The 14,088-nt window shown below is 41.0% G+C and overlaps 2 protein-coding genes across 3 annotated transcripts; one reads left to right on the top strand and one right to left on the bottom strand.

Moving 5' to 3' along the window:
- Positions 1-304: 304 nt before the first annotated feature.
- Positions 305-8,378, bottom strand: eif3d (eukaryotic translation initiation factor 3, subunit D). The gene is made up of 15 exons (XM_072683496.1): positions 8,328-8,378; positions 6,877-7,002; positions 6,703-6,748; positions 6,465-6,601; positions 6,147-6,305; positions 5,914-6,035; positions 5,609-5,741; positions 4,437-4,584; positions 4,151-4,281; positions 3,299-3,384; positions 2,641-2,770; positions 2,112-2,254; positions 1,718-1,910; positions 873-966; positions 305-573 (listed from the first exon to the last, which is right to left on the bottom strand). Exons 2-15 carry the CDS (start codon positions 6,997-6,999, stop codon positions 560-562), a joined length of 1,659 nt encoding a protein of 552 aa, XP_072539597.1. The 5' UTR covers positions 7,000-7,002; positions 8,328-8,378; the 3' UTR covers positions 305-559.
- A 213-nt stretch (positions 8,379-8,591) lies between these two features.
- LOC140559348 (protein CutA homolog) lies at positions 8,592-14,067 on the top strand. Of its 2 annotated transcripts, XM_072682832.1 has the most exons (7): positions 8,593-8,622; positions 9,496-9,561; positions 10,833-10,981; positions 11,560-11,619; positions 11,938-11,983; positions 12,064-12,113; positions 13,068-14,067. In XM_072682832.1, exons 1-7 carry the CDS (start codon positions 8,593-8,595, stop codon positions 13,165-13,167), a joined length of 501 nt encoding a protein of 166 aa, XP_072538933.1. In that variant the 3' UTR covers positions 13,168-14,067. The 2 variants fall into 2 exon arrangements, with proteins under 2 accessions (XP_072538934.1, XP_072538933.1); XM_072682833.1 differs by lacking the exon at positions 9,496-9,561 and having other exon boundaries at positions 8,592-8,622.
- The last annotated feature ends 21 nt before the right edge of the window (positions 14,068-14,088 follow it).

The following is a 14,088-nucleotide window of genomic DNA, read 5'->3' on the forward strand; positions in this document are numbered from 1 at the left end:
TCCCAATACTTTAGTCCATATAGTGCATATTAGCAGTTCGAATAGGGTCACTGGTCACATCAATACAATACAAGCACATCCATAAACCCCGTTTGTGCATGTATTTTACATTTTACATCCAGACTTGAGTTCCCAGCCAACCTAGCCAAACACTGCCCTCATGTGAACGGTTTGAGTAGTAGCACGACAATAACCCAAGTAGGTCAAGCGTAAATAAAAATCCCACCAACGTGTTAAAGGTACCGTTTTGAAAGACGTCCCACTAACAGCAACTACGTAAATAAAAGAAAGAAAGGAGACAGAATTTATTGCTCAACCTTTTATTAAGCCTTTAAATTTGTGCCGTTTTCCCAGACACGGATTACGCCTAGTCTTGGACTGACCTTCAGCGACCTTGGGGAATAGCTACTGGGAATTCTTTGTAGTCCAGGCCTAAGCTTAATGTGGGTCTGGGAACCTGGCTCACTGTGTGTGATGGTGGAGAGGTGTGAGAGCAGCACAGAAAGAAAGCGCCGACTCGTTTGGTCTCATATTCCTCCATTCATTCATCCAGCTCTCTTCAGTTCTCTTCATCTGTGAGGGAAAAAAGGGGATAGAAACACATGAATGAGATTTAGAACATGTTGAGGAATTTCTAACTTTAGCTTTCATGTGGAGACGGCCTAGAAGAGGCCTCAGATCAGCCTCGCCAACCTTCCACTTGTAACAGTCTGTGAAGAGCATATCCAGAGTAAGAAGAATGGCTTTGATGATAGGATGACTATAAAGGCTAGAAGTGATTTTTAAATGGGGCTTTATTACCCAGCACATCCATCATTTCCAGATATGAGAAAGGATCCGTAGGTCATTGTATTAAATAAGCTCCATTTTACCTTCGTCATCTTCGTCGTCATCCTCCTCTTCCTCATCGTCGTCTTCGTCGGAGCTGAAGGTTCCGTCAGGGAGGCTGTAGATGCGGATCACTTGCTGTGAAGATAAGCAATGGACAACAGAACACAGGCTTGAGGGATTAAGATCACAGGCTGTCGTGTGTCATTTCAGTCCACATTTCTTTGACTGGTTTTGTATGGGACAGGGTTCTGGTCACAGTATTTATGATCCTACCCAAGATTTGACAAAAGACAAACGTCTCTTCGTAGGCCTCTGACTATATCTGTTTTTTGGACGATAAATTGTCCAAGAAATAATTACAAAACAATTAGTCATTTTAAGATCAGTTTATGCCACTGATAGAATGACCCTCAAATGCTATAATAATGGAAGTACATCCATTTATAAGAGCAACGATCTTTACAAAATGAAGACTATTGAGACATTAGAATCTAAAAAAAATAATATCCTAATAACAATAAATAGAATAAATAAGTTAAAAGTAATAAGAACTGTAAAAATCTATCAACAAATAAATCTACTTAATCAACTTACCTCAATTAAATAAATAAAAAGGGCTATAAATTGGGAAAGCAAAAATTATTGCTATTACACCCATATATTGTATGATAAATCGACAATGTAATTATCATGACAGGGCCTAACTGTTTGGTATTTGGTCATCACCTACATACAAGCAATTCATCTTTAAGGCTTCTCTAAGATCAGGATTAGTACCCATTGTAAAATTAAGGATCTTTAGAAACTTTAGGCTCACGGTATCATGCATAAGCTTTGGGTTAAATTAAGGTTAGCTTGTGCTCTTGCCCTCAGTGTGGTTCCTCACCTTGTTGGGGTCTTTGAGGATGAGGTATTTGCCCTCGTCCAGTTTGCGGCAGATGTCTATGACGCAGCGCAGGATGCCCCAGGCGTTCTCCATGCTCAGGTTGATCTGGCTGGCAAATTCATTGGGCTTGAACTGCTGAGTGCCCAGGATCACATGACGTGCTGAGTCCTTTACGTGATAGCGGGACACGTACCTGAAACACAGAACACACAGACTCAAAAATCAGCATCTCCAACACCCTAGTTTCTCCACATTTTTGTGAAGACACTGGCATTACATTGTATGAGAAAAGCGGTAAAGCTGCTAATTTTGAGATGGTCTTGAAATGGGCCTCCTAGTGTTAACATGTGCACAGGTGTAAACAGGTCTATAAACACATATGCTGTGTTCTCACCCCAGTTTGAGGTACTCGGAGCCAGCCAGCAGGGCACAGCAGGTCCAGCGTGCCAGTTTGTAACTATTATTCTTCAGCTCAGTGGCCAGCACAGCTCCCCTCTGGGAGTCCAGCTTCTGACGCCAGTCCACTCCATTACAATGCTATTAAAACAGCAGGAATTTTAGTACAGGTAAAAACGCTGGTATTCTATTCAGCTCCAACAAGCTCAATGCCTCTGAACAAAAGAAAATTAAAGATCATAAAATAAAAAGAAAGAAAAAATATTAAATTAACATATAATACATTATATATTAAATATTTTTAAAAGCCTCCTATAGACAGGTTAGCATTTTACTACAAACACCACAAGCTCTTGTGCATTGTGCTTGTGTTGCAGTCCCAATGCTGCTGTATCGCCCATGTCAAAGAAATAAAAATAAGTAAATAAACTAATTAATGAACTTATATGGTCAAATGTCTCTACACCCGCATCCCTCGTTTCCGGTTGTCTCTCGAACACATTTGATGCACACATTCTCCAACTCACCCGTGAGTCCCATTCATTGAGTGCTTTGACGTTGATGTAGGACAGTTCTCCATTCGCTCCGGTCATAACGCCGTCATGCTCACAGCGCACGATCAGATCAATATCCTCCCCGAGCTTCCACCGCCGGTACCTACAAACACGCGCACACACACACACACACACACACACACAGTCGATACTCTGCCCAAGCTCTGTGGCACGGTACACTCACAATACACACTGCTACACACCACTGACCTAGAACAGCTTGTCCAGCTTTAGAAGCGAATGTACCTACGATTAAAAGACACTACGGCAGACCCTAGAACAGATGTTCGGACATGTTCCTCAGTGTGGCGGCAACCACGAGAAACAATCTGCTGCCAAAAAAAGCCACCCTCGATTTAAAGAGCAGTGTGGACACTGACCCAAATTAACTTACTGCCCAAAAGGGCTGGGAGTCCACAGGATAAACCAAGAAAAGACTGAAAATTAATATTCTGAAGTGAATTGTGGTGCGATAATTGACCATTAAAGAGATTTACCATACAAATCTACTAATCTAAGTTACTAATAGTACCTTAATCTAGCTAGTTAGCTTGGTTTTAGCACCAGCTAGCCTTAGGAACCTATTTTCACCACAGCTGCTTTGGCAAAACAACACCTGGTCTGTTCTTACCTGTAGGCGACAGACGCCACTTCACTCTTATCCATGTCCTCCTCCACAAATGGGTTCGGGTTAGGGAACTTGTGCCTCTCCCCTCCCTAATGAATCATATTCAATGCAGCTCATTAACCTTTGATAACGAACAATCAATCCACAGTGTTGATGCATGTCCTCAAACTTAGTGCAGGAGCTGATCTTTAAGCAGGATAACATGCATAAGCTGAACATAGACAGGACTGTGCGGAGGTTTTAGGCACCTAATCAAATTATTAAGAAGCAATAAGAGTTTTACTGCAAAAAAACTCCAGATCCAGGTAAATATAAATGCAGTAAAAAGAAACTGAGATCCTGTGAGATAGCTTGGTTCCAGAGTGCTCATGGATGCCCCCCAGCCAGCATGTACGGCCCAGATAAGGAATTCTCATCGTCACAGGTGCCTAAAGCTATTGCACAGCAGGGCTGGGCGATACAGTAAAAATACTAGATCACGATATTTAAAGACTTTTTTGCGATACATAATATTTATCAAGATACATTTCATCACAGCCTAAAAACACCAGGAGCAACAGATTATTATAAACTACTATTCAGATTCTCTCCCAAACTGAATAGTGAGTAATTTTTATTCAACATCTGCTGCTCTTGATCTAATAAAACCATTCTAATTACACTGTTTGTAATGAAACCTGCAGCTGATCAGTGTTTATTAAGTGCCAACAGTCTCCTCCATACGCTTAGAAAAGCATACTGTTAATAAAATTGATCACAATACGATAAAATATCATCATATTGCCCAGCTGTCACTTAAATATTGTTAGCAGGAGGCAGGGTGAAAGTGTATAAAGAGAGCTCTGAATAAAATACCATGCGCAGGCACTGCTGGCTGAAGTTGTGGTTGATGTACGTAGCCTCCATGGCCAGGTTCCTGGGGGAGTTCAGGGAGTTCCCTTCGTCCTGAGGAGGCTCGTTTGCCGTCTCGCTGACGGTCAGCAGATCTAAGAGAAACCGAGAGAGATAGGGAGTTACTTAGCCACGTGAAAAAAACCTAATGGGAACAGTTTTTCTCACAGTAGTCAGCCTGTCCAACGGCACTAGGGATAGTTCCAAGTTGCCACTGCTGATACTTTTCTCCAATTCCCAGAACACTCACCGAAATCGGAATTGTCTCTCTTGTCGAAGAAGAGTTTGTTTCCGACACGCTGCACGATGATGTCCCAGGAGTTCACTGAGCGTGTACAACACATCAGTGTAGCCAGGATGGCATCGGTGGCAAAGACATTGCCCTGAGTCTTAGCCAGCTAGAAAGAGAGACGAAAGATTTATAAGTGATCGGCTTGGTTTCAACTTTCAGGACAGTGTAGGGCTAAAAATGAGAATCCCAGAACTAGGCCATTATCCATTGAATGTTGTATTTTTAAAGCTCCAATCAAGACGTGCCATAAAAAGCCACGCAAGCCATCGCAAAGATAGCCTAGGACACTACAGTGTCAGAGTGCTGCCAGTCTTGTACCACTCAAGTTTAGAGGAACACCAGTAGTTTAATATTAGTCTAAGACTAATGTAAACGGCACAGTACCACTGTCAGTTTTGCTGTCGTAAGCTTGTCAGCAAACACATGGTCCAGCCAGAGAACTAGAGCATTAGCTGGACTAATCGAGCTAGATTAGAACATGTAACCCCTTACTTTAAAACTAAGAACTTAGTTGGTTTAACGTGAGCGTGTAAACATCTGCTATATGGACAAAAGTATTGGGACACCAACAAGGACATTCAATTCTAAACTCACAGGCATTAATATGAAGCTGGTCCCCCTTAAACAGCAGCAGGTCTGGAGCTCCAGTTATTGAGTCAGCAGAGCGTTGGGGACTTTTCTGCACTATGAGCTCAGCACTCTGCCCTGACCCCCCCTCTGTAACTTTACGTGGTCTGACACTCAGTGGCTCCTAAACGCTTCCACTGTTCAATAATACCACTCACAGCTGATGGTGGAAGATCTAGGAGGGAGGAAATTTCACCAGCTGACTTGGCATCCTATTACAGTACCATGCTGGGATTCAGCGAGCTCTTTAGAGCCACCCATTCCCACTTTCACTGGAAAGATGTGACAAGGCCGACTTCATGACTAGGAGCTTGATTTTAAACATCTGAGGCAATGGGACTGAATGAAAGACCGGAATTCAATGATTAAGAGGTCCATCCAAATACTTTTGTCCATAGTATACCGTCACTGTAACAAAATCTGACAACTCTTAGCTTTCTTAGTAAGCTTTGGTTGTTTTCGATGGTAAGTTTTAGTGAGCGAATGTCAACATGCTGTGCTACCTTGCGGATGACCGGGTCATCGGTGGTGGTGACTGTGTGGAAGATCCTTTTAATGCTCTTCAGAGGTTTCTCATTGCGGGTGGTAACACGATCGAACGCTTTATCGTAATACTCAAGCGCACCACAGCACTCACTGTAGAGGAAGGAAGAGAGAGACAGAGAGATAAGCACACTGATGACTGAACCTACCTCACGTTTTCAAGCTTTGCGTCTCTAGGGGATGCAGTGACATAGCCCCCTGTTTCAATCTACCAGCTGCAAGCGGTAGACCACGCCTGGAGAGGATCAGTAGGTCAGTCCCTTACATGTCTAATGGGTCAGCCACATCCATGTATCTCATCTTCATGAGCCTGGGGAAGTCCATCTCTTCCTTCACTTCCCAGTCACTGCGCACTTCCACAGAGGAGTCCCTAGGCTTCAGCTGGGCCTGTCAGGGTCATACAGAAGCAGCGCTCAGTAACATGTAACCATGAACATCCGGAAAAGCCCAGGAAGGGTTGGATCTGACTCATCAGCTTCACCAAGTACCAAAACACACCTGGGATTTCTGGTCCCACTTCTGACGAACTCCAAACTGCTTCTGGAACTTCTTCTGCAGACGCATGCGGTCTCTCTCCTTCTGTTTGGCGCTCTTAGGGAGAGTCTGCATGTTGAACTGCGTCAGGTTCCTGCGGTCCTTATCCCGCCGCAGGTTCCTCTGTGGACGTTCCACAACAGAAACAAGTCTTGATGTGCTTTTATGAACATTAAAAACACTCGACATTTTACTTATACTTACATTTTATGTCATTATTAAAAATATTGGCACATTGGTAAATAACCATCTTCAGGAGATGTTTCTGCCTGTTCTGCTTACCTGGGCAAAGCGCATGCGGTTCCTCTGGTAGGCTGTTTTCTGGGTTTTGGCCGTGTCCACCAGCTGGAAACTTGCTTCATCCTCCTCGTGGAAGTAGGCATACTGACTGCCTCCTCCAAACTGAGACGAGTACTTATCTAATGGAAATATCACAGAGCATAAGTAAACACACACACACACACACACACACACTATATAAGCTATATAAACCTTATATATGAAATAAAAGAGGGCTTACTTGTGTATCTCTTATCCTGGTAGGTTGCACCAGTCCAATCTGCCACCTATAAACATGAATTACTACATAAATACACCATAACACCACACACAAAGCTGGTGAAACAGGTCAGTGATCATTTAGGACAACAGTCCTGATCCAGGGTAAATCTTTAAAAAGGTTTATACACCTTACCTTGCCCAGACGATCTCCCTTGCTGAAGGGTTGGTAGGGCATGTCCTTAAACTTCTCAGGCACGGCACAGGGACCCCATCCTGAGGGGTTATCCTGAATCACTGGGGCCAGGAACTTCGCCATGGTCTTCACACAGTAAAGAAAGACCGTAAACAACATGCCGTCACCACAGAGAAATTGATTGGTCTGTTAGATTGGATCCCAAACGGATGGCATGAGAAATGCTCATCTGCTGGGCAGTCCAGCGTTAAGCAACCTGTGTGTGTGCAGTTACAACGAAAGTCACTACTTAGAACGGGTGTCTGTATACTTTTGGACAGTGTAATTCTGTATGAACAACGGATAAGACTGGGGCTCAGACTAAGCTCAGCACTGCTTTCTTCAAACGAGTCTGTGTTTCACAGCACGTCAGCTTGCGCAGTGGACTAGTCATCACTGACCACGGGTCATATAAAGAACGACACACTGAACACAAACAGCTACACTAGATAAAGGGACAAAAGTATTGGGACATCTGCGCATCAATTGTGTTTTTTTTTTTGTCCGAAATCAAAAGCGCTCATCCTGCTTTTTGGAGTAACGGTCTGCTGTTCAGGAAAGAAGGCTTTCTACTAGATTTTGGAGGAGCACTGCTGTGAGGATTTGATTGCATTCAGCAACAAGCTGATGGATGATGTTGATGGATGATCACCACACCACCTCATCATCATCATCATCAGTACTGGATGGAGCACCACCACCACCATCATTTCAGTAAACACAGTTCCTCCACAGCTCAATGCTGGGGGGCTTTATACCCCTCTAGCCCACGCCTGGCATTAGGCAGCATGGTGCCAATAGGTTCATGCTGATCTGCTCCAGAGAGTCCTATTTATTGTACTGGCAGTAGCTACTTCTCTACAGGGCCTAGACAAGCTGTATGTCTATCTGCACATCTGTCAACAACGGGTGCACCTTAAAAGAGCTCAATGCATTCATTAGAAGGGGTGTCCACAAACATCTGGACATTTAGCCTACGTTAATGCCGGCAGACAGTCAGATAAGGACTCACTGACTTAGCTACGGTTAGCTTGTTGGCTAACCTCTGCCTAAATGCCGGCTCAAGAGCTCCAACGCTAGCTAGACACATTCTCCTATATTCGCACTTAAAAGACACAGAATTCACGCATTTATATCTAATATAAAACAAAAAGATAAATACGTTTTTAGAACGTTAGCTGAAAAGGAAATTAACGAACCACCCGCCTCGTTAGTCAGCATTTAGTATGCATTAGCATTAGCATTAGCATTTTCCCGCAAAGCAAGCTAATGCTATTTTCTGGGAAATAATAATCGCAACTGTCTCGAAACTCCCCCGAAACCACAGATAAGAACGACCGTTCTTGTTACCGCTCATCGACATTAAAACATATACTCGTAGAAAGCCGATGTTTGATGATTTTAGGACTTACCTTTTCACCCCCAGTCCGGCTCCTCCAAGCTATGTCGCCGCTGAAGGAAAGAGAGTCTCCGGACAATGACGTAGATACTATAATAAAAGTCTTATCGAGAAGGTTAAAAATAAATATGATAAACACGGATTTGTAAATATATCACGACCCATTTTTTCTGACATATTTATTGATTATATAGATATTAATAATTATTTCAAAAAACAGACGTAAATACTTTTATATATTGGACAACGGAGGACTTTTATGGCGGTAGCTAGCTGTCATGCGCAGTGGGACTGCGCTGCTAGAGAAGGTAGGAGAGTTCTTAAAAATAATGCAGCAAAATTATTGGTAATTTAACCAATATAGCGTCATATATTGCATTTTTTATTTTTTTTTGCATGCACAGACATTATGAGAGAATGAGTTTCCTAATTTAAAGTGTTAAAGATAAATCTCCGTAACTCAGCGTGCTAAAAAGGCTCCAGTCTTCCATATTTGGGAAGCTGGTTGCTGACATATTGCATGTATGATATAGAAAATGTGTTATTTCAGAGAGATCTGATCTTTAATTTGTAATAAATGTGAGTGCAGTCACTGATTTAGCTCAGAAAGTCCCAACCATGGTCCTGGGGTGTTTCCAATATATCTGGTCCAAGTAATCAGGCCTAGATTTCCTAAAAGCACATAGAACATAGATGAATCTAAAAGGGTAAGGCAAGCATCATGACACACACTCTTTATACTTTATATACTTCAAAAACTGGACCAGACTTAATTAAGAATTAATCATCAAAAGTGGGTGTGCAACAGGTCACAGGTCAGGGGGCTCCAGGACTCCAGGGGCTTATGTAATGCAGATTTGCCCCCTCATGTCCTGTCAGAGTTGCACATGCTGGAGGGGAAGAAGCTTTTAGATGGCCTGAATTGGTTTTTGGTGCAAAAAAGAAACACCATTACATTCATGGTCACATTACAGGAGCTTGTGACGAAGCATCCGTCACGCCAGGTGTCTCAGAGATGGTCATAAAGAAAAAAAGCCTAGCCAGACCCAGGCCTTATCCATGTCTGGGAAGGTATCCCCTTATAATTAGCCTTTTTCTGTCACTCAGACAGTAGGAAAGCCGTGCACAGGGCTGTTGTGTGTTGTCAGCGTTTGGCTCATACCTGCATGTCGCTTGCACAGACAATGCAGTTTGGACTGCCACCTGCAGAGACAGTGCAAGGAAGACTCTTAAAGGCTTTCTTTGTGGTGAGTGTGTTCCTCAGTGCTGGTAGATCCAGTAATATTGCATTACTGCATATACTTTTCTTGCTATGGCAAAGATGGGAAGCGCTTTTTCATATTTATGCATGAACCAACCGAACACGATCTGTATTAATCTCTGGCAAAGTTGATGTATCGGCTCAAAAAAAGGGATCGCACCAAAGCGTTGTATCTCCATTTTTACAGTTTTTCATATTGGCATAATCTGAATCTGCTGGATGTTCTTTACATTGTGTGATAATGTCATGATGACCAATAGAAATGCTGCCTCTATGGCTGTGGGTGTTCGAATCCTGAGCCATGCCACTTTGCCATCAGTGGCCAGAGTCTGAGAGAGCACAATTAGAGCACGATCTCTCCGGGTGGGTAGATGGCGCCCTCTCCCCTCATCACTCTTAAGTGATGTTGGCCGGCACAGACGTCTGTTAGCTGGTGCTGAGGTGGAGCTGGGGACATGGTGCTTTCCTCCAAGCATGTTGGCTGCCTGGCAACGCCGCATCACACCAGTCGAAAAAGAGGCGGAGGCTGGCTTCACATGTATCGGAGGAGACGGGTGTCAGGTCCTTACCCTCCTAGTGTGAGAGAGGGAGTTATGAAAGGGTGGGTTTATTGGCAGCTCCGGGGAATAAATGCTCTCAAAATAACTTGGAATAAAATCCTACACTGAAATTAATGTAATAAGAAATTACGTAAAGTTGACATTTTGGAGATACAAGGTTTTTGCATAACAGAGACGTTACACACATTATGTGTGGTTTTTCTCATTAACACGCATCTGTTTCTGTAATTAATTAATAATTAAATAATTATTAACCGATTATCCTACCACCGCATCTCAGCCAAGTAAAGCTACAGAGCGGGGTCAGGGCCGAGTGCTGAGCTCAGAGCATAGAGCTGAAAAGTCTTCAACGCTCTGCTGACTCAGTAACTGCAGAGCTACAGAGGGACCAGCTAAATATTAGTGCCTAGGGGTTTAGAATGGGGCGGCATTAGGGCTCCTGGAGGTGTAATGAGTAGGTGTCCCAATACTTTTGTCCATACAGTGTTTATGTTTTAGCTGCCTAGCAGTTACTAAATGATTACTTCAAAATGAGCCTAAATTCCAAAGGGGTTCATTTGTAAACTCTTGCATTCACACTGTTTTACAGCGTAATTCACACACTGCAGCACTTTGATAGGAAAGGTTTAGGAAGTTGTGCCTACCTGGAATTCCTGGTGATAAAAATTCGGAAAGATGCCTGTTCTTGTTTCCTCAGACCGTTTTCTTGAGTGTGTTGATGTTCCCACTGCTGAGGACTGTGGGACTGCGAGTGTTCTCCATGGCGAGTGAAGCGTATTCCTCCGGGATGCATTCTGCAGCCTTCGTCACCTGCCCCAATGAGACAGTGGCCAAAGAGCTGGCCAGGTAAAATCCACCTGCAGCCCTGACCAGTGCAGTATACAGTACATTACCCAGCATTAGGTAGATTGATTGATTGCATGTGGGTTGAATGTGGGAATCAGGCCTTTTATTTATTTATATACATCATACTACTCAAAAGTTTGGAATCACTATTCATAAAGTACATTTACAAAATTATTGATTATAAATTCAATTAATTATGAGCTAAAAGCTTCGTTTTTGAATAGCAGTGATCAAAATTGACAAATATTTACATTCTAGAATAATTCAACTACATTTCTTAATATTTAATAACTTCTTGGTGTCTCTAAGCACTTAAAATATTGAATAAATGACCTGGTGCCTCATTTTCTATACAAGTTAGTCTTGTATATTAATTTTTACTGAATATATTTATTAATTACTGGCATGCAAACACCTTGTATCTCCAAATTGACAGCTTTACATGAGAATTTCTGCAATCCAATGGAAGCCAGAGTACACAGACTTCATGAAGTCAAAGCAAACAGTCATTTCAAGCTTTTGATTGGGTGCTGTATAGTTGGAGTGGAACATGACAGTCTGTGTTGGTGTGTCTGCAGAGGTATAGTGGAGAAGAAGCTGGCAGCCTGCGTCAACATAGTCCCCAAAATCACATCGATGTGAGTAACTGAAGCAGAGAATCCAATTACCAAGTACAAGCCACTGTTTACTGACCTCACTATGTTATGTGTGTATTGACCAGAGAGACTCAGGTCTGAAATGATTTATACCCCGGCTGGTGACTACATCTTCAACTTAGACATTATATCTTATTATAATTGTAATAATCAGTATGAAATAACTTGTAAAATTAGAAACCTTTTTTGCAACATTGATAAATGACTGTGGGCAGAAATCCTAGCTGATTGCCATACGCAGCTTTTGGGGTTCTTTCGAGTGCCGGCAGCTTCTCATAGTTTTGTGCTCTTTTGCTACAGATATGAATGGCAGGGAAAGGTTGAGGAAGACAGCGAAGTGTTACTGGTGAGTTTTATTTAATATAGTTATAATTCTATATTCTAAATGGTCTAGGTAAGTAAATGTGTTTCTATACTGTATTCCAGATGATTAAGACAAGAAGCACGAAGATCCCCGCTCTGGCCGAATATGTTAGGTAAGCTTAATTTCATCAAAACACCTGTTATTGTTGGTTAAATGATGCTTCAGCTTATTAACTACACAATGGACCATACCTCACAAAACCCAATGAACTTTCAATGGAAGCCAATGTAAAACGTTTGTATTAGTATTGTATTATTTTTATATTTTATTTTTATTTTATTTTATTTTAAATCATTTGGAGCGTTTCTATTCGTCCATTTATAACTGACCAAATCTTCCAGATCAACAAGTTGAAATGGAGATACAGGAATAATTTCATATCAGAGTATTTGGACCACCTTTCATAAAGTACATTTACAAAATTATTGATTATAAATTCAATAAATTATGAGCTAAAAGCCCTGTTTTTCAATAGCAGTGATCAAAATTGACAAATATTTACATTCTAGAATAATTCAACTACATTTCTTAATATTTAATAACTTCTTGGTGTCTCTAAGCACTTTAAATATTGATATATTGATGTATATAAAAAAATATATATATATATATTTTTTTCTTCTTCTAGTACTTTCCTATTTGCCACTTCTTACTACTATTTTAAGTGCCTTTATTATGCTGCTCTTTTGTTTGATTTTGCTGCTGTAAAAACTGACTTTCCCCGTGGGATAAATAAAGTGATCTATCTATCTATCTGTCTATCTATATATATGTGTACACAAGTTTTCCGAGATGCTTCCACCCTTCACCCATCCACCCTTTACCCACAGATGTCATTATATATAATTATAAATATTATTACATATATTATATATAATTATTCTATATTATATATATTTTTAAATTATACTAATCATAGTAAAATCTGCTTTTTACAATTGTAATCAAATATAGAGTTACCCCCCCAGTAGATGGTAAGTGCTTGGCCCCTTTTTTCACAACCCCATTGTAATTGGGGGTTGGAAACTGTAAGAATACAGGTAATCATCCTTATTCTCTCTTGCAGATCCAATCATCCGTATGAAGTGGCTGAAGTCATCAGTTTGCCCATTGACCAGGGAAACCCACCCTACCTGAAGTGGATTGGAGACGTCGTGCCGGAATAAATGGGCCGAATCACGTCCGTCCCTCAGCTCTCCACACTTCTGTTGGCAGTCTGTCCGCGTGCGTGTTCAGAAAGTTTATACAAAAAGATTGTGAAATTCGTAAAGCTCCTGGACACACTATCAGTACTTACTCGCGAGAGCTGCCTGCGGGTTAGTCTCAAACTAAAGCAGCACAATGTCATTAAGCAGAAAATATATGCTTTATGCTATATATGCTATATAAAAACAATTGCAAAATCATAAGCAAATTCATTTCTTTCATATTTTCACGGTTTACATTTATTCCCCCTCTATAAATATTAGAAAAATATTAATTGTAAGAATTGGTGTGGATTGGATTTTTTCTTTAGTGATTTGATTCATTTCGGAGCATTTCTATTGGTCCATGTATAATTGACAAGGTAAAAAAAAGAAACCTAGAATTCCAAATCAATAAAGGGGGAAAATTGAGATACAGGATTGTAAGAATTAATTATTAATAAGCAAATGTATTTTTTTTACTTTTTCACACATATGTTTTGCAGATTTTTTCCCCACAAAAAATAGTAGAAAAATATAAACTGTAGGAATTAGTGTGGATTTGGCTTTACAATTAATCATTTTTCTAATATTTTTGTTTTCCTATAATTTAGACATGTATTAATAATATTAAGGCTTTGAATTTTTGTGGCGAGATTCAATTCTAAAGCCTGAATGAATCTTTTGACACATTTATCACACTGTGTTACTCTAAAATTTGTCCAATCTGCTTTTGTATTATTTTCAAAGATGGCTTTTGAACTCTTTTGGGACTTGCACATGGGACTTAACACTCTGAGTTATAACTGTGTAATACTTCATTTCATTTCCCAGACTGCACTTTAAATAAAACGGTCTCTTTTCTACCCACTGTGAACACAATGGCACATAAGAGTTTCTCAT

This window comes from Salminus brasiliensis, chromosome 7 (assembly GCF_030463535.1).
Source record: "Salminus brasiliensis chromosome 7, fSalBra1.hap2, whole genome shotgun sequence".
In the NCBI taxonomy this organism is placed as follows: Eukaryota; Metazoa; Chordata; class Actinopteri; order Characiformes; family Bryconidae; genus Salminus; species Salminus brasiliensis.

What these genes read in the sequence shown, in the direction of transcription:
- eif3d (XM_072683496.1), bottom strand. Translation starts at nt 6,999, where the DNA reads ATGGCGAAGTTCCTGGCCCCAGTGATTCAGGATAACCCCTCAGGATGG. An exon ending in CCAGGATAAGAGATACACAA is followed by an intron (nt 6,602 to 6,702) that starts GTAAGCCCTCTT and finishes TATTTCCATTAG; the next exon opens with ATAAGTACTCGTCTCAGTTT. An exon ending in AGTGGGACCAGAAATCCCAG is followed by an intron (nt 6,036 to 6,146) that starts GTGTGTTTTGGT and finishes TGACCCTGACAG; the next exon opens with GCCCAGCTGAAGCCTAGGGA.
- LOC140559348 (XM_072682832.1), top strand. Translation starts at nt 8,593, where the DNA reads ATGCGCAGTGGGACTGCGCTGCTAGAGAAG. An exon ending in GGACTGCGCTGCTAGAGAAG is followed by an intron (nt 8,623 to 9,495) that starts GTAGGAGAGTTC and finishes TCGCTTGCACAG; the next exon opens with ACAATGCAGTTTGGACTGCC. An exon ending in GTGGCCAAAGAGCTGGCCAG is followed by an intron (nt 10,982 to 11,559) that starts GTAAAATCCACC and finishes GTGTGTCTGCAG; the next exon opens with AGGTATAGTGGAGAAGAAGC.